Consider the following 24,561-nt stretch of genomic DNA (forward strand, 5'->3'; position numbering starts at 1 on the left):
CAGCACGAGACAGGGATGCCCCGGTCTCCATTGCTATTCACAATGGTGGGTGCTAGAGCCACTTGCTGCCAAATTCAGGCAACACCATGCCCAACACACCCTAGCCTTTCGAGATAGGCCCTTACTCATATTTCTATATATGGATAGGATAATATGCTTTATGTCAAAGACCCACAAAACAGCGTTAACCCCATTCTACAGGAATTGATAAGATTCCATGGACTGTCCGGTATTGAAATAAACTTGAATAAATTGGCAATTTTCCCACTGAACCCATGCAGACCAATCATTATTTTGACTTCAGCCTGGAGAGATGTGAGGGCCCGATTAAATACCTGTGAATGTGGACAGACACTAATTTGGAAGAAGTTATTAGGCCTAACTACGCCCGCACCGCCAGTCAACTTGAAGACAAAGTTGGCCGCTGGCTAAAACATCCCGTCACAATGACAGGAAGAATATGGCTCATTAAAATGGTAATCCTACCCAAATGTCTGTACTACTAAGTTAACATTCCCATTGTCCAACAAATTGGAGCTTCTTTCAGATGCTCCAATCGCTCTGTAGAAGACTTATATGGGGTGGAAAGAGACCCGAGATCTCATGGGATATACTGACACAACACTACAATTGGGGCGGATATGCAGTTCTTCATATGGAACTATACTTCCTGTGCACACATCACATTTTGTGCACTTTGGGCTTCACAAAGAAGAATAAGAAGCCTACCTTGCAGTTGAACTGGATGGGACGCATCCTGTACCGGTGGAGACAGTGATACTGACACGACAACCAAGGGACAGCTCTGAGATGCACACTATGCAATGCACAACCAAAGCTTGGGACAGGCTCCAACAGATGACTGGAGCCCCACTAATATACTCACCTGACATCCCTCTGACCATGCACCTGTTTTTTCCCATGGAACACAAGTCAATATCAACTTCCCAGCTGCGAAAGCGGAGTATCAAGAAATGGGGAGACATATACGATAATGGTCTATACATAACACTAGACACATTCAGTGCCCAAGGTGAAGTCACCTCATTGGTCGCCTTCCTCGATCATAAAATAAGATCTGTTAGCAGAAGGTCATACTTAACTTCCCTACGGGAGCCGGCACCGCTTAAGCCTCTGCAAATAATTCTGAATGCCCACAACGGCTTAGAACTAAACTCTGCAGGGGGATGCAGGAGACAATGCCTTTACGCATGGACCCTTCCAGACAGGAACTCCAATCTCGGATGCAGTGTGTGGGTACTGCTGTGCTCAAACGGGGGACCTCCTACCCAACAGCCACCTTAGATTGATACACTACAGATGCATACAACGGATATACTACACACCATTGTCACTGTGCCAGTGGGGACTGAGAGACAACTATCAGTGTGAATAATGTGGAGCACCGGAAGCAGGGTTTCTTCACTTGTGATGGCATCCAAAGATTCTGGTCAGAAATGACAACTATTATTCAACAGATTGTTGATTTTACAAAGTAAATTGCGTTGATCGGTTGAATAAAAGACGTAGCGGCAAAATTACTTGTAGGAAAATTGGAATAAAAGTTTTAAAAAAATAGAATGATCGCTGTATTATCAGCATACTCACAGAAGTGGAGGAAACAGGAGTAAATGTGAGAAACACGGTGCTGGGCGCAGATATTAAACACGTTCAGTAGGAGTGGTATCTCCCGGCAGTAGCCCACAAGTTAGAGGACAGGGCCTGCTAAAAATGAATCATCGGTCATTTAGACTCAAAGAGAAGGGATCTGAAGGATATACTTTCATCCCCAGAAGAGGAACACATTAGGTGTAGTAAGTTGATTAAAAAAATTGGACACTGTACATTATCACGAACTTTATGAGATTTTGGATCTTGTTAAATGAGTTGTCTTTAGTTGTTATGATTTGTCCCACAAACACCCTGGATTCATGTGAAAGTGGTGTTAAGAAAGTGGATGTTGTTTGATGGCCACGCGGGGTTATTAATTTTGTGAAAATGAATGTATAGACACTGCCTGAATTCTGTCCAGGAGATATTTATGGAACTATTTTCAAGCTGTCCTCTGAACCCAATGTTGCGAATAAGCAACTCAAGAAGAGGTATTGTTTGTGGTAGTCAAAACGCAGGTACAGACACACATCAATGGGCATTTTGGGTTGGGCTAATATATGGATTTGGCCAATGTATTTTTGCACTACGTTCAAGACGCAGTTGATAAAAAACACACAGCTGTTGGTAGTATTGGTAGCAGTACTTTCAATTTGGCTATCACGACCTGTTGTACAACGTAATGTGAAGAAAAAAAGACAACTTTTTTTTCTGAAAGTAGAAAATATACTTTATTTTGTCCAGTACAGTGTACTGCTTATTCACATCCACTATGAGTAACTTTTACCTTCCATTGTCACTGCCCTTCATGGTTAAGGAGAGTGACCTGACAATGAAATGGGAGGAATGAGGAGAATATTTTGTAAATAGTTTAGCAACTTTTGAAAAAGATAGTTTCTCTCCTGAATTGAAAACAACATTTTACTATATTGTTTGGGTCCAGGAGTTCTGGAAATCTACAATTGTATAGACAAAAAAAACAAGGTCAGGTGTCGAAGGGGATGTCTTCACCCATACCTTGAAAGAGTTGGACAGATACTTTTTGTCTACTGTATGTGCAGATATTTCTCTGTACAATTTTTATCCTAGGAAGCTAGGTGCCAATTAAAAACTGGAGGACTATGGGTCTGCATTGACAAAATTTGCTCTAACATGTAGATTATTACATTTACACGATGAGCTAATCAGGGACCAAATTATAATGCACTGTAACAACGCAAACATACAGGACAGATTATGGGTCAATGGGGAGGCAGACTTAAAGGAAGTTGTGGCCATTCTTAGTAAGGCAGAATTACTTAGTAGGCGTGCAAAAGCGTTTTTTTCAGGGATTCTGATAAGGATATAGTAGGTAAGGTTGTGGGTAAGAGACATGAGCTTAACAGAAACAACAAAAAGATTTTCAAAAGCTCAAATGGTAACAAATGTAGATTGAGGGGATTGGCCTAAAATGCATGGAGACGGCAGCATGAGAGCTGAGCTATGGGGTTAGAGATGGACAGCATCCTGTGGCCCTAGAGGGCCCCCAAGACCACATGAAAGTAGGGAAACTCCATGGGAGTCAGAGTGGCCAGAAAAACTGCCATGACGCCCGCAGACTTGAGAGAAACGAGTCAAGTGAGCACCCACAGAGCCGCGGCAAGCTAGATGGCAGCCACCGCAGAGTCCACAAGCTAAGCAGTCAGACTGGGGCTTGGATTGGAGGAAGGTACACATCGGCGCATGGGGATTGGGCAAGTACTCCGCCTTGACCTCTGCCCCACAGACAACCCCCCACCCGACAGCGGGGGCCAGCAGAGTGACTGCACAGTTAAGCTGCCATGTATAGGGACCCACCTCCAGCACCGCTGATGGCGAGTACTCTGAGAACCCCAGGGCGCACGAGACCCCAGATAGAGAGCACGTGGGGTCAGAGAGCCAATAGCAAAGTTTGAAGACCGCAGCACAGTAAGCTAGGGTGGGATGGGAGTGGGGGACCGGTTAACAAGTTGGCACACACAACACAAATCACAGGACTTGAAGGGGCAATACTCGGCCTGGGGGAAGGACTTGGAAACGAAGAGGGGAATCGATTTTTTAAAGAGTCCGTGGGGTCAGAGAGCCAACAGCAAAACCAGGGAACCGATGCCCTGAGGGGCACGGCACGACAACAGCAGGTGATAACCGCGGGGGACATGAAGCAGTGAGAACCAAAGGACCACGGTGGTGGGGGTGCTCCTGCCTGGGGTGCAGTGGGGGAGCCGGCCTGGAAGGGGTTTGGGCCCACTGGAGTGGCATACTGAGCAGGATTGACAAGTGTTCAAAAGAGTGCCACGACCCGACCAGAGGCAACGATCAGAGGTGGCCCCAGGGCCAGAAGCGGCTCTGAACATCCCAAGGACACAGTACAGAGGACAGTGCCCACTGGACATTTAACTACTCTAATGAAGTAGCAATGGTGCTGACTAAATCGACCAACCTACTCCAGGGGGGTAGAGACACCCTACTTGACAACCACCAGGAGTGGTACCAAGGACAGAGGACTTGGGAGCACAAACGGCCATCATACTTGCAGCCGTACAAGACACAAAAATGGTGCACATAAACAGAATTGAGAAGGTGGTGCAAAATGTTGTGCTGCTGTGAGAAGACAATAAAAAGACAGCAGAGAGGGTGACTGAGGTTCAGTTTACGTTGGTACAGGCCCATCCAGACCTCCCTGATCACACCTCCCGCATACACGCCCTGGAACAGGAGATGAGCACACTACAGGAAAGAGTAGACGATGCAGAAGGCAAATCTCGCTGCAATAATGTTCAACTGGCCGGTCTCCAAGAAAGGACAAAAAGCCCCTCCATTTTTGTTTACATTTGTTTATTGATTTTTCATAATTGCAGTTCGCATCAGATTATGCATTTGTATCACAATTCAGTTTAAAAAAAAGCCCCTGCATGGAGCTTTTACGGGAGCACTGGCTGGCATCGGTAGTACTGAAAGGGAAAGCGCCTTGATGGTTCACGGTGGAACGCGTGCATGGAGTGCTGGTCAAGCCATCACATTCTGGAGCAGCACCACCACGCACCACGAAACTGCTCAACTTCCGCGGCAGTGATGCAATACCACAGATGACACGGACACATAGCCCCTGGAGGGTGGATGGGAGCAATGGCACTAACTATCCTGACTATACCACATTGGTGCAGAGAAAATCTGAAAAATGTATCAGGGTTATACAGCATTTGCACACGCTGGCCCTACCCTATGCCCCACTATTCCAGTTGAACATGAGAATACTTGAGAAAGGCACCTCTCATTTCTTTGAGGCAGCAGCAAAGGTATGAGTGGTTAGAAGACATGGCTACCCACTCACTGAGGCGAGGGAGTCATATTCAACTGAGGACTGGCTAGAGCTTAAGAGACTCCGCAGAACCCAAAAGCAAATGGCAGTGGTGCTCACCAAAGACAAGGCCAAAATGGAATGAGAAAAAGTAGTGGTGGAGAGCGACACAGATCACACTTTGGACACCAATAACCAGTGGAAAGCCCTTGTGCAAGAACAGGTGACCACTGATGAAGAAGGCTCATAGCCAGGAGACCAGGAAGATGGACACTCACCACCTGGGGTCACATCTATGACAGTGAATGCAATAATATGAACCGGGAGCATGCATGAGAGTGGGCTGAGCACTAGATGGACTCTGCATGAAAATTCAAAGAATATGGGACCATTTTCTGTGGGTCAAAGTGTCCCAACATTGCAGTGACACGATACAGAGCACAACAGACATTAATGTGGCAGAAACAGAATATGTTGGGGCGACTGACATACTGTGAATTGGGGAGGCGGTCAGTTCAAAGACCGTGGCACAGTAAACAACGGTTGGATGGACCGGTTAACAAGTTGGCACACACGACACAAATCACAGGACTTGAAGGGGTAATACACGAAATGGGAGAAGGACTTGGAGATAAACAGGGGAATTGATTCAGTACATGAGGACCCATAAACCTAAATAACTGACATGGAATGTTAATGGCCTAGCAGCAAAATTAAAAGAGGACTCATGATGAAGGCAATAAATAGATTTGGAGCAAACATTGTCCTCCTCCAATAAACACACATAAAAGTTACCAAATGTGAAGCTCTGAACAGAGGAAAGAACGAGGTGGTGGAGGCAACACTACAGGCTCCGGGGGGTAGCGATCCTCATTAGAAAAGCGACACTCTTCCATGTTATTAGAACATGTGCAGACAACCTGGGCCACTACACTGTAACATTGGGCGAGTTTGAAGGGGAAACTATTGCACTGGTAAACACATATATCCCGACGGGACCGCAAATGGATACACTAGATAAGCTAGGCAGCCTGATTACAGAACTGCCTCACACAATAATGATACTGGGAGGAGACTTTAATTTGACATTAGACACAGGCCCCAACTGCACCACAGTCAAACGGGCAAGCCCGCCAATGGCTGGGAAGCTACATTCCTTCATGCAGGCATAGGAATGGGGGACATCTGGAGGACACTGCATGGACAGCTGATGGGGAAATCCAATTACTCGGGGGCACACAAAACGCACTCCTGTACTGACTACTTCTTCACATTGAAAGCAACTCTGCATAGATTCAAGGAGGCAGAATACATAGCACAGGGTATCTCAGATCACTCCCCACTCCCCTAAAAACCCAAAAGCCAAAAGGGAATGGGGACTGGAGAAAGGCAGCAAGGCGCCTTACTAAGCCGAAAGAAGTAAAGTGGTTATGGGAGGCCACTAAACATTTTGAAAACAACACTAACACAGTGAGAGAGGCATCAACGCTCTGGGAGGCTTATAAGGCCACAATACGAGAAGTGATGATATCTGGGGAGGTGGGGGGTGAGCAGAAAACAGAGTACAATGTGACACACTTGAGAGAGAGCATTGGAATTAGAGAGAGACTATCTCCAGCAACCTTCTACGGCAAATCAAGAATGAATCACACAGAAACAGGAGGAATACCGAACAATGGTAACAGAGAAGGTCAAACGCACTTGAGTGGCACAACAAAAACTCAGGAGATAAAGCATGCATTATCTTGGCCTGGATTAGTGCAAGAGACTGAAAAAAGGAATTACATTCCTATGATAATAGCCCCAAATGGTCCTCCAACTCGAGGTAGAAAGGCCACGACAGACTATCTGCAAAACTTCTACTCTGCAAAATCACTCAAGACAGGCAAGAGTCGTAAGGGAATTCACCCATGAATATCCTTGCAGGAAACTGGTGGGACACAGGGTAGGCGCACAAGAAGAAGACTGAACACAGAAGGAGTTGCACTGGCCCACACGCAACTACAATCAGGAAAAAAAAACGGGCCCAAACTGACTCCCCGTGAAATGTCTCAAGAGAATGGCAGGTGAGATAGTGGCGCCACTACACAACATGTTTACTGAGGCCCACCCACCTACCTAGTTCAAAACAAAGAGTTCGATTCAGTGGAGTGGCCCTTCAGAAAAATGGGCTTCAGGTTCAAATTTCTGAAATGGGCAAAGTTACTCTACACAAATTCTATGGCCCAGGTGAGAGTAAACTGTGCCCTGTTCGACGAGTCCCTGATACGACTGGGCACAGGACAGGGCTGCCCTCTGTCACCGATGCGATTTGTGTTGGCTATGGTGGGGCTGGCAAATGGATTAGAGTAGATGCCCAGATATGGAGATGGTGGTGGGACTCAAATGGGAGGAGTATATCTCGCTTTATACGGACAATACCGTGCTATACCTGGCGGAGCCAGAACTCTTCCTGGTAAGGGTGGGCGAGGTATTTCAAATCTATGGGGACTACTCAGGATTAAGTATAAATTGGAACAAGTCCCTACTCTTCCCGATGGTTGGCTGGACGCCTCCGCATCCCCTGCCCATGCCCCTGAAGATCACAGACAACCACTTCAAGAACCCAGGACTGTCGATATTCACACAGGAAAAAATTACGCAGATAACCTAGCCACCTACTCACTAACTTAGAGGCAGACATAAAATACTAGAATTTTCTACTACTCTCACTGATGGATAGAGCAGCACTTTGCAAAAATTATTGTGCTGCCCATATTCACCTACATACAACAGAACAGCTGATACACTATACCACCTACCTTCTTTCAGATACTGAACAGTTAATATGATCCCTGCAATAGCTGGACGGTCCTCTGCGACCAGCACTCGCTATACTCCAACACTCTATATTTAAAGGGGACACAGCACTCCCAAATGTATGGAAATACTATGAGACAGCACAAGTCTGAATGGGCATGTGCACCACTGGACGATCCAGAATATCGACTAGACTGGGCAGTGATGGGTGAGGAGGGCTATGTCAACACCCTATATGGCAGCAGAATGGCGATCGAGGCAATGCCAGTGACCGCCACGGTGGTCACTACTTGGAGTAGACTAATAGGAGAAATTGGGTGGAAAAAGTGACTGACATCAAATACAAATCTGTGGATGGGGACCAAACTGTGAATAATCCCCTTTTAACACATGAGAAGGGACTATACCATGTCACCCAGCCAGCCGTTTGAATACTTGCAGCTCCGCCATACACTGCAGACCCAGATTCCCTCTGGGGAAGAGACTATGGAAGAGTCCCCCTTGGAAAGATGGTTGCTGTATGGACATATGGCCGCCAAGGCCATATGTCCAAATAGTGTGGAAATGGGGAAGCGGGGACCAGCCACAGGTGCAACACTGGGCAAAAGAAATTAATAGGTTCCGAGCAACAGAGGATGCCCAAGAAATTTGGCAAAATATGGAACACCTGGGAGAAGGGCTAGCCAAGGCCACCTGGAGAGCGGACCGTCAACACGGAGACTGACGGGATTATGGACCACTCAAAAGAACAAAACGGACTGTTGGAGGTCATAAGACTATGGGGAGTTGCAGTCCACTGCCAAGAACCTCAGTAAATGGGTGTAGGAGGCTGGCTAAGCATATGGTGCACACTTCTTTAAATGGAGCACCTTGCACTCATCCAGACAACCTTTATGGTGATTTTAGTGGTATTCGACAACTTTAAAAAGCTCTCTAAGTGGTAGCTATGGAGAGCAGCCTTTAGGCTTACTACAGAAGGAGTGTGAAGCAGCTTGTTTTACCAGTACTAATCATATAGTGTAGGTTAAACGAAAAAGAACCACTCAATGAAGTTATACAAATAATGTATAAACACTCACTAACAATTTGCAATATCTCCTACCTGGAAATATAACCACAATATACAAAATACTTCAGTAACAGAACAGGTAAGTAGCACAAATACACAGTGATCTCCAGGGGGAGGCCAAACCATATACTAATAAAGTGGAATGCAACTCACAACCAAAGTCGAGGCTGGACCCATAAGACTTAGATGAGCCGGGGACCCAAGGAACCACCCAAGGTAGGTACCCAGGAACCCCATGGAGGACGTGTGCAGAGTGGAAACACAACCGCATGCTCAATACAAGTCAATAGGGAAGTCGCTGTTGCAGTTTTCAAGAAGAAGGACCCTTCCCAGAGGACTCTGAAGAAACCCCATGGAGGATGGAAGACTGGAGAGTCACCCCACCCGTGAATATCCCGGGCAACAGGATACCAACACCAGAGAAGCCGGGTGCTAGGTGAAAAGTGGCGTTGGGAACAGCGTAGAGCACAATGGAGGACTTCAGTAAAGATGCTGCTGGCGAAGAAGGTGAAGGAGTCCGTGGAATCCAAAGGTGGATTCATGAAGAGAGGTACCTGCATGCAGAGGGGACAGAGTCTTTGCCACTCAGGGGTGACCAGGAGGTACAAGAGAAGAATGTCCACCGATGTCGGAAGATGCAAGAGAGTCGACGGTGACCTTGGCGCTGTAGCTGTGCGGACTAGGCGAAGCCATGGAAGACCAGGAGCCGTTCACGAGCTGCCCCATGTCGGATGTCAAGAGCCAGGGGGTTAATGTCCACGCGAGAGCAACAACAAACCTTGGCAGTGGCAACAAACGTGCAGTGTCGGGACCAGCAAGGTCCAAGGGACTCACAAAGTGCAATTAAGTCAGAGTAGACCCTGAGCAAACAGGGAAGCCCACTGGAGCCAAAGAAGACACTCAAGAGGATCCACAGGCCGGAGGTACAGGAGTCGCACGAGGAACTCACGTATCTCACTAATGATGCAGGCCCGCAGTGTAGATGATGCGGTGAGGACGAAGATCTTGGTAGCAAGAGATGCTGGACATTTTGGGGCCCGAAGATCTCAAAATATAGGGAAGAGAGTCAACAAGCCTTGACAACGGCAAGTCGACGCTGTGCACAGGGGTACTGCTCCAGCGGTTCCAACGAGGGATACCGACTTCAGACTTGTTGAGAAGACTGTGCAGGTTTTGAGGGAGTTGTAGAAACACCACCTGTGTTACTGAACCTTTCGGAGTCTGTGGGAACTCAGGAACAGCAGACCGGTTAACTTTGTTGAGATGCCTGCAGATGCAGGGGAGTGACTCCTTCACTCCAAGAGAGATTCCTTTGGGTGTCTTGGATGTCCACATGCCTGGAGAAGAGCCTGTATGGAGCACATGCACAGATGACGGAGAAGACTGGCAGGTCGACGAGACCAGGCGCAGCAGGAGTCTTCCAGTTGCAGTCTCGGTTCCCAAAGCTTAGTCCAACGAAGTCCAAAGTGCCCAGACAGTTGAAGATGAAGTGGTTTCGGACTGGGATCTTGTCCCATGACGAATCTAAAGAACCACCCACAGGTAAGCCCTTTAAGTACACTAAAGAAAGGGTTGGGATGATTATGGGGTCGCTCCCATATGAGGGACTGGACAGTGGGGAGGATACTCACATGTCCTCTATCCAATTTTGCGCCGGAGTAGGAGCCTACGGCTCCCTGAACTGGTTCCAACTAGAATATGCAAGGAGGGCACCAAAGGTGCCCTTCAAAGAAGTCTAGTGGTGCTGGCAAGCGCCCCACCCTGACCCAATACAATAAGTCCAGTCTGGGAGGTGGTCACATCTCTCTGTGACAGGAAACCTACTGTCCTACCTTCCCCTGCTTGAGCAAGAGGGCAGAATCGTATCTCTGGTCAGCAGCAGCCATAGCTTGCTGTCCGGGCCTGGAAGACAGGTACCGGGAGCACTGAGGGCTTCCCGGGGAGCCCCACAAGGCATTGAATCATACCCCAACACCGTTTACGGTGTTGGGGTATGATTCCACCATGTTTGATACCATACACGCCAGGGTTTGTTACAGCCAGTTTAGAGTTAGCCATTGCGTAATGATGCATGGCCACTATATGTATTGTAATGGCTGATGCACTTACAACCCTGGAAAATGGACTCTGAAGGTTGTAGGGGTCCTGCTCATGCAGGGGCACCCTCACACTTATAACCAAGCACCCTGCCTTCAGGATTGAAAGGCCTACCTTAGGGGTGTCTTATAGGTTTTAAGTGTAGTGTGACCTCAGATATAAGAAACGTTTTATCTATCATAAGTGGTGCTAGCACCTGCTTACATAGGCTGCAATGGCAGGCCTGTAGTCACAATTTGAGGGGCCTCCCGTGGGTGGCATAATACATGCTTCAGCCCATGGGGGACCCCTGGTGTACATATGCCCTGGGTACCTTAGTATCATATACTAGGGACTTACAAGGGTGCACCAGTAACCAATCTGGAGGGTACCCAAGTACTCAACAAGGTCCAATTTAGGGAGGAAGCACAGAGACTGGGGTCCTGAATAGCAGGATCCCAGTAAGAAAAACAGAATGACACCGGGAAAAAGCAGGGGTAACGGTGCAATCAGACCCTTCTTTCCTATAATGGGACAGATGCAATACTATTGCAGTACCTCCAGTCGGGAAGGATAACTGGGGATCCTGGGGGAAGGAGGGCAAGCCTGTGCAGGGTTCACTGTTGGCTTGCTTTGTTAGGAAAGAAATACTAAGCCACATTGTTGGTTCCTCTGTTACTAACACTATACTATTTGCAAACTCAACTAAATATGACATTAAAAATAAAAAAACAATATTAGACTGGAAGGGTTAAAAGGAAGATGTTATAGATGTGGAAGCACAGATCCCTTCTTCCATGATTAAAAAAAAGCTGGACCAAAAGTGTTCAGGTTGTGGAGTAAGAGGGTACTTCACTAAGCTATGTAGCAACAAAAAAGGTTTGGCAGTAAAATATATTTTAGAGGACTTAGGTGAAGTGCATGAAAATATTACAGAAGGGGCACACGTGTTGAATACAGAGGGAAATGTTTTGGGAGTGGCTGCACAGTAAGGAACGAAAAACATACTGTGATATCGTGGCTGGAGAGGTGAACGTATAGTAGATTGCAGGTTCCGGTTTCCCTTATTCAATAATCAATAAGGGAGGAATTGTTTACAGGTGCCTTGGGTAAAGAGTTTACAACAGCCAGACATTAAACTCCAAAGTTTCAAAGGTGAACCTATAAAATGATTAGGTTTCCGCAAACTCAAATTTAAGTTTAAGGAAACGTGCTGACTGCAAATTGTATGTCCTTGAAAAGGGGCCATCTGTACTAGGATGATGGGACCAAGGGGAGACGTGCATATTTTTAGATCTCAATAGTCTGGAGCCTGTGTTGCTACTAAATTCAGAGCCCACAAGCGGAGGATACTGTTGTCAAAAGTTTTTTGCCTGTTTTCTCTAGGAAATTAAATAGTTGTATGCACAAAATAATTCTTGCGGAAACAGCACAAACTTACATACACAAAGTAGGGAACATTCCTTTCGACGTCAAAAGGTCTAGTGGTAGCAGAGTTGGAGGAAGTTGAGAAAGGAGGTGTAATAGAACCGGAAGAGTCATCAGATTGGGTGCCTTCCCTAGTGGTGGCATGCAAAGCCAATGGCAAGGTGAGACTTTGTCCACCTGGATGTCCTTGCTCAAGTCCTTCAAAACAAGGCAGATTCCCCTTTCCTTGAATCAATACATTATTAGCTTTGGCCAAGTGGATGAAGTGGTTTTCAACCATAGATCTTACTGCAGCATATCAACAGGTACCATTACACCCTGACAGCAAGCATTTAACAAACTTTATCCGGGTTCCAGAGGCTCATGTACATTTTATTTTAAAAAGTTAAACAAGTCACATTCTTTTAGGATGACATCATGGCTATGGGAAAGGATAAGGAAGACCATGATCGGAAACTAAAAGTACTGGAAATTCTTGGCGAAAATGGGTTAACGGAAGAAGTGCAAGTTTTTCAAGGAAACTTAAGTATTTAGGTCATGAAATAAGTTCCAAATGTATTTTACCTAAAAAAGATGTTGTAGAAGCTACTAGATTAGTGCCAATACCTCAAAATAAAGATGAACTTTGTGCTTTCCTTGGGTTGGCAGTGTTTTATTCAAAGTTTGTGAGTTATTTCACAGGGAAAATGTTTCATTACGTAAATTACAGAAATATGGTTGTAAGTCTGAGTGGTCACCTGAATGCCAGTTAGCTTTGACAAAATCAAAAGAGACATATGCGAAGCTCCATAGTTGCACTGCTTTTAACCCAAATGCAAAAGTATAATAAGGACAGATGCAAGTGACAAAGGGTTGGAGGATGTGATATCCCAACCAGATGGAAAAACAGATTCTGCCTCTCGAGCTTTGACTCCTACTGAGGAGAGGTAGCTGGTTATTGAAATGGAGACACTGCTACAAGTGGGGTTTGAACCACTTCTGGCAGTTTGTGTGGGCCACCAGTGTGTTAGTACGTTATAATCTGAGCTTTCATAGCTGAGATTATCAGCGCTGGGTTATTATATAGTTCAGGTATTTCTAAGGATAAGCAGGTATTCCTGGTATAGGATAACCAGGAAATCTCAACCTTACTCCGTAAACATAGTGGAGGAACAAAACATCCTTTACTCATTAACATTAACACGCTGTTATCCACTGATAATTTATTCCTTACCTCCCAAAAGGAATGCATACTCTGGTATAACTTTTTCTTTTCTGGCCAATTTATGTGTACGTACTTAATTACAAACACCTGAAGACTGTATACTTTTCCTATGCAGAATTCCATTCCTCCTCACGGATGCTTTGCAGCTCTCCTACTCAAAGGACTGCAACACAACAATCATCGCATTCACAGCTTAAATTTTCCTTGATGGGTAAGGAAATTTAATCAGAAAACCTGCCACTCTTTTCTTTCCTCCAGTTACATATTGTATCTCATAATCGTAGTACAAACTTTGTAAAGATAATCTAGCAATTCTGGGTGATGCCTTTATCAAACCTTGTGTGATGAGGACTTTTAATTAGAGGTTTATGATTAAATCACGTTTTTATGACCACCACCAGGGCTCTCGCATAACTGACACTCTAAGGATGCCTTCATTAGAGAGATATTTTCTACTAGATCCCGTGTTCAAGCTTGAGTTTTATTTGTTTGTAGAAAACGGCCAATTTAGATTTTACCTCACCAGGTTTCGTCTGAAAACATTACCTTTTTCTTTTGCATTACGCAACAGGGTATATGGTCTGACACCTCCCCCCCACTGCTTGTGACAACTGTTCTGTTCAATGCACTATTCATTTAAAGCTATTTTGTTCATTGTATAAGATTGTTTATATTCATTTTCTCTTTCTAATTTTCCATCGCATGAATTTTTAGTCACAGAGGTTGGGTTTCCAATATCTGCAGCAGTGGGACTACTGAAAAACGTAGTGCGGTTTCTGATTTTATTAGAAGCGCAATGAGTATTAGGAGGCAGTATTCACCTTAACTGCTTTTAGCTATTTAGATATTATGCTGTCCAATACCATAGAAATTGCTCAGAGCTGGATGTTTTTTTTAACAAATTATTGTCTCTTAAGACTTTTAAAATATTTTATTGATTTTAAGAAGAGATGAATTTTTTATTGTGATTTTTACAATGAACTATTATGACATTCTATGCCAAATAAAGTTTACTTGAATTGAATTGAGTTAGGTTGAGAGAATATGTCATGAAGGGCATCTGGGGATAATTTAAACAAATTATTGATTTGAGGATCTGTATTGGTGGCCGGGCTTGGACAAGGAGGTGGAGTGAGTTGCACGTGAGTGTGTAAAATGTTTGAATTCAAGACAAGACACAAGTCACCTTTAGGCTGCTTTTGCATCCCATTGAATCTTCTAATATGCCTTGGAAAAGAGTGGAAATGTATGTGACAGGATAGATTCAGGGCAGTAATAATGGTGTAAAGTTTGCCCTAGTAGCAGTCAATCATTTCTCTAATTGGCCTGAAGTGAAGAATGTGCGCAAGGCTGATGCTATGAATATAGTAAATGTTATGGATGAGATTTTCCAACGAGAAGATTTATCTAAAACTGTAGTGAGTGACAATGGGGGACATATCTTAGCAGACATCTTTCAACAGTATGTAAACAGGAATGGTATTAAAACAAGACTACCTCAAATGATCATGCCGAAGGTAATAGTAGTGAGGAATGTTTTAACAGAGTGATCAAAGGAGGAATTAAATTGGTGAAGAGCAGGAATTCGGAAAAGGAGATCACGAAAATGTTATGGGCATACAGGATTATGTCATGAAAAAGCACAGGTCCCAGATCATTTATGCCGATGAGATGTAGGACCCCTTTAACAAAGGCTAGCATGGGGTGGATGCATAAGGCCGAGTTAGTGATTTGGTGTCCCGTAGAAGTTTAAGGAAGGATAGATCATACACAGACCGGTTACAAGGATAGGTTCGACAAGTTACATGGTGTGAGTAAAGTTGAACTTCAAGTAGGTGATATACTTAGTGTAAAAAATGTTGGTATTCTGTCAAAGGGGGGATGCAAATCTCCACCACCATTAGGTGTAAAACAATATTCTGTGCAATGCAGCTTTACTGAGTGGTGGCAAAGTGTGGCATTCCAGTCTATTATGGTTGAACAGAGGCGGAAAAGACATTCAGCCTTGGAAATTACATTTTGATTGGTTAGAGCCTGAGGATGGAGAGAGTGGTACATCGGTGCAGTGTTTATTGAGAGAGGAGATGTTGAAGGTGAGAACGCTGTAAGGGTAGATGTAGGTTCTTGTGCTCAAGCAACCTCACTGGATGCTCCAGTAAGTAAAGACAGGTTTAGCAAGAACATCATTAAGCCTAAAAAATTACAAGATTTTATTTGAGAATAGTGGCAAACAATATTTGTTTATAGTGGACTATTATCTTGTATTCTATTTTCTTATTCTTTCAATAATATGCTTTGGGGGTTGATATTATGCGTAATTAACTTTTGTTTTTGCTGCTATTGGGGGTGAGAGGAGTGTGGAGTCGGCTATTGAGACTGCCATGTAGCGCCTGCCTACATTCCATGTTCTATTCGGGATTGGATGGAATGGAATGTGGAGGATTGTGAAGCTGTCAACCAAGGCAGGGTGTCAGGGTTCCGTGTTGGGCCTGAGAAAAGGAAAACACATATTCTAAGTATATCACCTTAACCCTTTCATAAGATCTAAACCAGCAGAGTGATGCACCGTGAAAGGCAAAGATTTAATCAACAAGTGATTGGAGGGATTTCTGGACTATTGAGAGGGGAGGTGGACTGTTCCTGTGCCAAGTTTCCGGTGATCACAGACTCCATTTGTACCAGCTAAATTGTCCTTTCATGACACTTGATAGTGACTGCCCCAGCCCTACTGATTCCTCCATTCTTGCAAGATGTGAATATAAACTGTAGCGAATGAGTATATGTGATTGGCAAAATGTTTGTAGAAGCACAAAAATATCACCACAGAAGCTACAAAGTACCTCAGTCAAATGTGGGTGTCGACCTCTATTCTCTGCCCAATACTTGCTAAATTATAGTTGCAGTGAATGAACTGTTAAAGTGCTTTGTACCACAGTTCATTCACTTCCGGCCTGGAGAGATAGGGATACCCAACTATGGGAAAATGTCAGCGCTCATGAAATATCAGAAATAATGATCATCTGTTCCAAGTCATGTATTCACATTCCAAATGTGCATAGCTACACTAGTAAGTCACCACAAATAAACTGGTAAGTGGAGCATTTAAGGATAACCTTCTTTAAAGTACTGAGGTACACTAGAGTGATACCAAGATTGTGAGGTTGTTGTACTTAAATTCTCTATTGTTACTACACTACCACTTGGCCCATCACTTGAAAATCAAGCTTTGTAGTGTGATATGGAGGAGGGGGGGGACAAACTTAATAATCCCTTTTTATTCTACACAGAAATACACAGCCATATATGTGGAAGGTGTCGAAAATCTGAGACACCGAAATAACAAGGTAATTATTCAAAGAAGAGCAATGCACCCACATCCAGTACAAGTTTGCAATATATATTTTTGGTGCAAAACCGTCATCAAAAACGGACACAGAGCCAGTCAAGGTTACAGTCACCAGAACTACTTCCAGCCGAGGTCCGTGCAAGAAATAGCGGTGGGGCAGCATGTAGGGGGAGTTGGCGGTACGATGCTGAGGAAAAATTAATTACTTAATTTTCTCCTGGCATCGTCCATCTAAATCCACACCACGCGGCCCCACCACCCAACCGCTGTTACCTGCACGGACCGCAGCTGACTACTTCACCAGAAGCAGGAGATAACCTGGTAAAAAAAAAAAATATGTTCATTTCCAAGAAACTCTAGCCTAAAAAAACATTTTTTTTTTTTAAATCTACTTGCTCATTTGCTACAGCGAGTCAGATTTTACCAGGTGAAACTAGTGCCTACTGGCCCCTCTCCAGCGACAGAGCTGGACTTGGCAAAGAACAGGTGTACAGTTCATTCAGAAAGGAAATGAGCAATAATGATGCCTGTAACTTTGTTTTTATCTTGCCACATTTGCTGTTCATTCAAAGAAAGAGGTCAAACATCAGTTTATGTCGAATTATACGTTGTTCTTATTTTATCTTAGAGATGGGTGTTTACTTGTCTTTCTCTTACTGCAAAGTTGGCGTATTTTGCAAAATGAACTGTCTGACAATCGTGCTGGGCACATAACATTTAAAAAGATTGTAAATTAACTTCACAAATATTTCAAAATATATTTAAGTAGTTAGGAAAGCACTTTTTTATCATTTTGAAATTAAAATGTAAACAAAGATTTTAATAGGACCAAAACAAACTATAAAACTGTACTTGGTGATGTGCAAATGATAAATATTTGCTGAAACGTGATTTCCACACATTAGTTTGTACACTGTATAGTTGTATCAGTAAAACTGCATGTTAGTGGGAATGTTTGTGGCCATTTCGATTGAAAATGTCTGTCTTTAAATGGCAGTGGACTATCACATCATGCATGAGTAATATATTTATGAAAAGTGAGTTTTTAAATATGAACCGAGAAACATTTTGATTGCGTCCTGATCACGATGCTATTAGTGAACTAAGGCAAGTCAGGGGTCATGTGTATCCTGTATATGGGGTAGATTTTTATTTTACATGGTGAAAAAGATTACTCTGTTAAAGCAAACAAACGTTTTTTTGCACAGCAGACCTGCTGAACTCACACATTTAAAGTTGATCTAATTTGTGATAATGAAGAAAAAGGGGGCTCGTTAAAATAAAAGGTTTGCCTAGGATCACACAATTTGAGACAAGTGTATGGGTTACGTGCATTACAGTTGGGTCGAGTACATTATTCAAGTCACCAGACCTGCAGGTGATATAACATTTTTCTAATTTTTTGAGACCTGAAACTTTAAAACATCTTAATGACATCATGACATATTGCTTAGGCTTAAGTTAAATTAGCAATTACACCTTATTACCCTGTGCATTTTGTATAGGCTCTCACCATGTCAACGGCAACACATAATTCACCATGTACACCACCTCCACGCTATTTCAAGTGCATGCGCCATGTCTATCACTCTGGGCAACATCCTGCTTCTGCTACCTGCCTTTAAAGAGGAGGTGACAGTACTTCCTAACATGTGGAAGGAACACACTCCAGACCAAGATACACAAAGGAGAAGGTGCAGCGGAATGGTGCCTCTGCAGAGGTTGTTTAAAGAAAGCAAGACACCCATGAATTACAAGTATTTTGCATTCTAGATATCAGCATGGACCCATCAAAATATCCAGGACCTGCACAGAGACTTCCAGCACTGGAAACGTAGTAAACCTGCATTGTCCCCGACCTGTCAAAAATTACCCTTAACATAATGGAAGCCGTATCAGGCACATTCCAAGAGCAACACACAGTTTTTCCTATTCACTCTAGTCCTTTTGGTAGCTTTAATTTGGTTGAGGCTGGTCACCCTGATTACCGATCCATTCTAATTAATGTCTAGCCTTTATGATTTCAAATACATCACTTGAATGTGCAATTGTACCAAAACATAAAATCACTTATTACTAGTACAAAATAACGATCTGATAGTCCAAATGGAGCCTTTGGGTCTGATGATGCCCCCTTCCCCTCCAACCCAAAAAATTAACAACGATCAACCAATTTCAAGAAACAAACTAAACACCTACAGCCTTGGTACGAGAATACTAAGTTATTTATTGTGTTTGGTGTTGTACGCTAAAGTCTTTTTGTTTTTGTGTGATTTCTCCCTTGTTAATTGCCCAACATTACTACATCTGTATAAGGCCTATTTATTTTCAAAGGTAGTTCTGACAGGACATTGGGTTTGTTGGATGCAATGATTTGTGCCAGTCAGTGCCTGACTTCTAAATCCTGCACCACAGTGATCTTCAAAATAGACGCCCAGGAATGTGCAAGACGGAGAGTGAAACTTTCAGTCACTTCAAAAGTACCTTAGAAAAAGATCATTTTGCTAAGGTGCTTAGGGAAAAAAATAACGGCTTTTAAATGGGAAAACTGATTACTGGAAATGCTAAATATTTTAATGTGGGAAAATACATTGAAACAACATTTTCAGACTATATATTCCCACCCTCCCAATCATTCCATCTGCTTCTTTTGCCTCCCTTACGATATATGTTTAATTCACACAACAGATTGGCTATAGGAAAAAAGTTGCCACCAACTTGAAATATATATATATATATATATATATATATATATTTTTTTTTTTTTTAAATATAGTTAAGATAATTAGAAAAACACTACTCAACGTCTTTTTTGGTCTGCATTTGTTAGAGCTAACATTCTGAAAGCACAAATCATACTCGTTTGTGCATGTTTACCTTTTCCACATTGATTCTAAGAAAATATCACTTAGTCGTTTCTAAGAGGGCGGCGAAATCATTTTACGAAGGACATTGCATGAAAAAGCTCAGAGACGTGTTCTGCACCTCCTACATCACGCAATTCAATGTTCACCTTTGCTGACATTCGAGTCAAATGAACACCCGAGTAACTTCATATTATACATTAGGGGTGGAATAATATCTGAGGCCCTGGGTCACTAACGATAAAAGACAGTATTACTATTAACCACAGATATTACCCACTTACCCCGGATTGCTCCAGGACAAAAAAGATACCTTGCATCTGATGAGATCCAACTGTCATCCCTTCCATCCTCGCGGGGCTCCCAAGCTATGCTAGAGATTCCTACCAGGAGAGGTCATGGCTCAATACAGCACGCGACATAAAATTAAGTTGCCTCAAGATGCAGAACTATATCTGAGAATATACTCAACTTTAATAGTTTATCAGTTGTCAGAGTGAAACGTTTTTGAGTGTGTGCGTACTTACTCGTTTTTAGGATCAACCTTCAATTAAGTGTCATTCTGCGCTCAGTTAATATATGCTCCCGTTTTAAAGCGAGCGCTAGATGAATGGGCATACTTCACACGCACACTGAGGTGTTCCATCAGGCATAAAATAAATCAAAGTATCTCATTCCCAGGAGCAACGCAGCTAGTTCCGTGTGAACTCTCCACTGAGCTCCGCACTGTACAGTGATCACGGGTTCAATCAAGTACCTGTCCGACATAACACTCCCCTGCTGTCCCATAATGTCACCCCGCTCTTATCCTTAAATGTCAGGACTCAGGTACCTCCTTATTGGCCACCCTTTTAACATACAGTAAGGATGCCAGGTGACTATGTCCTCATCTAGGAAACAGTTTTCTAGTCCTGGCTTTAATAACCTGCTTCACATGAAAAGAGTGTTGTAAAAACCTGGTGTCCCTGAGGACATGCGTCATCTGGTAATCAAAGTCAATGGGTATCACAGCTCTCCTGCTCACTACTTGTGAGAGGCTCCCTCTTCCGACCCATCACATCCCACCCATGCCAGTGCCTAGCCTTCCTCTCCTACTTTCTACTCAGATGCCTTGCCACTCAGTTCCCTCTGTAGGGCATTACTTCCTCTATCCCCTCATTCCTCCATGGTGACTGATTCTCCTACCTCCTGTACAGCCATCCCTTCAGGTGGCAGGCGACTACCTCTCCTACTCCAATCATTTCACTCTTTCATGTTGTGACGCCTAGTTCTCCCTCCTTCGCTCCCTCAGGAGTATCTCTTCACTGTTCCCCCTTCTGCTGCTACATGCCTCCCTAAGGTGACAGGTACACTTTCCACTCAGCTGTCAAGTGTCCCTCCCCACTCAGGTATCTGAAGTCTCTTGGTACTCACGGCTTAGACTGTGCAGGCTCTTCTGGCACGGTGCTAACACTGGCAGGGGTAGAGGGTCCTTGCTGTTGCTGGAAAGACTTAAGGGACTCGAAGGCCTTCATCAGCTTCTCCAGAGTGGCCATCTTCAGCGGTTAGAAGTTACAGGCGCCGCCTGCCGCCAATCACCGCTTCTCGCCAATCACAGCCTTGTTCCTCAGTTAGCCCCGCCTCCGGTGGCAATGAATGGAGGCGCCTTCTATCTATTAAAATCGAGCTGTGGCCGGAGAAACATCCTGGCGTACCAGCCACTCTGCATGAAACTCTGCCGCTGACAGCAGGCAAGGGGTCTAACAGGATGTCGCCTGCCTGACGTTTCCACGGACCAATCACAGAGCAAGGGAGCACGTGGTAGATCAGCCAACCACAGAGTACGGAAGGGGGGAAACAAGGAACGTGGGTCGTTAGAATAGAAGATCACCGTGGGAACTGTCAAACTAGGTAGCCAGTCACTGCTGTACACAGAGGGAAGCCATCTTGAGTTGATACATTGCACCTTTAATAATGAGACAACAGTATCAACATTTACTTCAATTTTATTATTTCGGATCAATATACATTAGTCCGGTTTAGAATTATGTAATATTCACAAAAAACAATTATTTTCCTCAAAAATATGATTGGGTACTTTTTTTATTCAATAGTTGTAAGTAGAAACACCATTTTAGTTTAAATGTAAGTGGTATGGTTAACGCAAATTTTTACTAAATACTAAAATTCATAAATTCCGAAAAATTGGAAGAACATGTATTGCCGTCTAGCTGTGGCTGCATTGACTGCTGCAGTATACTGTTTAAAGCTGTTCATCCGTTCTCTGAGACAAAAGTAGGACTACAACAATAATATATGTTTTGTTATGACGTAATGTTAACACCCATCGTCCTAGTGGGTACTTATTGAAAGAGAACTAATATCGAAGTACTTCCCGGTACAGATGATGTCAAATTTGTTAATGTAATTTTGAGTTAAGTTGTTTCATCTGTTATTATCTCACGGTATATTTGTAAATACAAGTGGGAACCTACATTGCGTACGACCACTTGGCAGCACAGAAGAGAGGTATTTTGAAGCAGAATGATAAATAATTATATTAGCCCAACGTTTGCATTAGAGAAAAGATGGCCGTTTTTCGAAAAGGTTGTAATGTTGTGCTCTCCCCTTAGTTACTCCACTTCCAATGAAGACGCTGCACGGGTCTGAGGTATAGTGGTTTTAATTACCAGAAATTACATATATGCAGGAGCGCCGGTTCGGAGCTCCGATCGCGTTTGAATCAGCGCGCTAATGCCGATTCCAAAATGGCCGCCGCCGGAAGTCCGCTGACGTCGCACGTAGTGCGCGCCGCAGACTAGACCGCTACACCACATCTCCCTCCTTTATAAACACAACATACCAAGTCCCCTCTTCAAATGTGAACAGTCTTACTTGTGGTCCAAGCTGAACTCTTCGAACCTTCGTGGCAGCATTATTTTCCTCCCGCAGCGTGTTCTCCTGCCTTCTGCGCTCGCGGTCGGGGTGGTGTCAACCCCACTCGGGAACGCCGCCCCACTCGCTTCTCGGAGTTCCGGGCCACCCAGCTCCGTCTCCTCCAATGTCTCTTGAGCGTCCTGTCCTTGCGTCCTGACTCCTCCCTCTCCCGGGCTCCTTGGCCCCCGAGGGGAACGTCCTACTCCGCCTTCTGGTCTCCTCCTTTCACCTTCTGTCGCCGGTGTGGATCTGGCCCTTTCTGTGCTGTTCAGTTCATTTTCCTGTTCTGTCTCATCGGCCCTGGCACACCTCGCCATACGATCTTGGGTCCATATCTTCCCGTCGCTTAGTAAGGCTGATGTGGAGTATGGTTCCACTACTTGGAATGGGGGTGTGAATTTGCTGTCCCCTTTCTTCCCAGGCGTTGGCAATTTCACCCTCACCCACTCCCCTCTTTCCAGTGCTACTTCCTTGGTGTTATGCCTTGAGTCGTAATAGTCTGTGAACACGGCCTGTGCCCTTTCCAAGTTCTTGCGCACTACTGCCGGTGACCAATGACTCTGCACTGTGAGCTTCTTCCATGCCACGTTGTCTCTAGTGAAAGGTTCTCTCCCTCTCAGTATTCGGAACGGGCTGTAGCCTGTGGAAGCGGGAGTTATCCTGTATGCCCATAGCAGTCGTTTGAGTTCCTTCTCCCAGCTTGTACCCTGACTGATTGCCGCTTGTACCGATCCCATTATTACTCTATTGAATCTCTCCACCGCTCCGTTCCCCGCGGGGTGGTAGACCGGCGTGCGCCTGACCGTTATTCCATTCCTGTCCATGAAGGCCTCCCATTTGGTCGACGTGAACTGTGGGCCGTTGTCGCTTAGGATTCCTTTGGGGATGCCTTCTCTGATGAATACTTCCGTGAGGAATCCTAAGATGGTGTCTGTCTCCGCGTTCTCATCCACGTGGACTTCTGGCCACTTCGAGTACCTGTCGATGACCACGGTGAGGTACTTCTGGGTACCGCTGGCGTCTTGTATTGGGCCTAGGACATCTACTGAGATTTCTTCCCAAGGATTTCCAGGACATTCAAAACGCCCCAGTGGTGGGCGCAGAATCCTTTGCGTCTTGTCCGCATTGCTGCACTGTTCGCATGCTCTGACATGACGTTCCGCCGCGAGGTCTAGTCCTGGCCACCAGTAGTCCTCCTTCACTCTCCCTTTCGTCTTCACTATTCCCAAATGCCCTTCATGGGCAATGGCCACAACTCTTGATCTCAACACCTGCGGTGGCACTACCTTGTTGCCCCGGAACAGTAAACAGGGGTCGTCCCCCAACGACAGTTCTTCCCTGACCTCCCAGTACTGTTTGAGCTCTTCTCCGAGTAGCCTCTTCTCCGGCCACCCTTGCGTCACATACACCTTGACCGCCTTCACCTTCTCGTCTGACTCGTACTCTTCTTCCCACTCCTGCCTGCTTATGGCCTTCTCGTGGTCGCCCATGAACGCCACCGCATACTCTCCCCAACTTTCTGCGCCTTGCGTCTCTGCAGATTCCTTTGCCGCTGCTCTGCTTAGATAGTCTGCTACTCTGTTCCTGGTCCCAGGTATGTACTCCACATCGTACACATAGTCGAGGAGTCGCAGCGTCATCTTGGCGATTCTCGGTGTTGCGTGCTCGTGGCCGCTGGACGTGAGTACCTTTACAAGTGGCTTGTGGTCTGTTCGTAATAGGAATCTACCTCCCCACAGGAATTGTCGGAACCTTTCCACGGCCCATACCACCGCCAGCATTTCTTTCTCAATTACACTGAATTTGCATTCATTGTCCGCCAGCGTGCGGGACGCAAAGCTGATTGTGGAAGTCTTCCCCTCTGCGGATCTTTGAGTTAGTACTGCCCCAAGACCTCGGTCGCTCGCGTCCGTGGTTAGCACCGTGGGTGCC

At 44.8% G+C, this 24,561-nt stretch overlaps 1 protein-coding gene across 2 annotated transcripts in view; it reads right to left on the reverse strand.

Moving 5' to 3' along the window:
* HTT (huntingtin) overlaps positions 1–21,500 on the reverse strand; it is a 2,065,683-nt gene extending 2,044,183 nt beyond the window's left edge. The window contains exon 1 of one of the 2 annotated variants that reach the window (XM_085642500.1): positions 21,127–21,500. In XM_085642500.1, coding sequence (XP_085498626.1) covers positions 21,127–21,248 — 122 coding nt within the window. In that variant the 5' untranslated portion in view covers positions 21,249–21,500. The remainder of the gene's footprint in view (positions 1–21,126) is intronic. The other variant, XM_085642499.1, reaches the window with a different exon arrangement.
* Positions 21,501–24,561: the final 3,061 nt, after the last annotated feature.

This window comes from Triturus cristatus, chromosome 2_2 (genome assembly GCF_964204655.1).
Source record: "Triturus cristatus chromosome 2_2, aTriCri1.1, whole genome shotgun sequence".
Classification (NCBI taxonomy): Eukaryota; Metazoa; Chordata; class Amphibia; order Caudata; family Salamandridae; genus Triturus; species Triturus cristatus.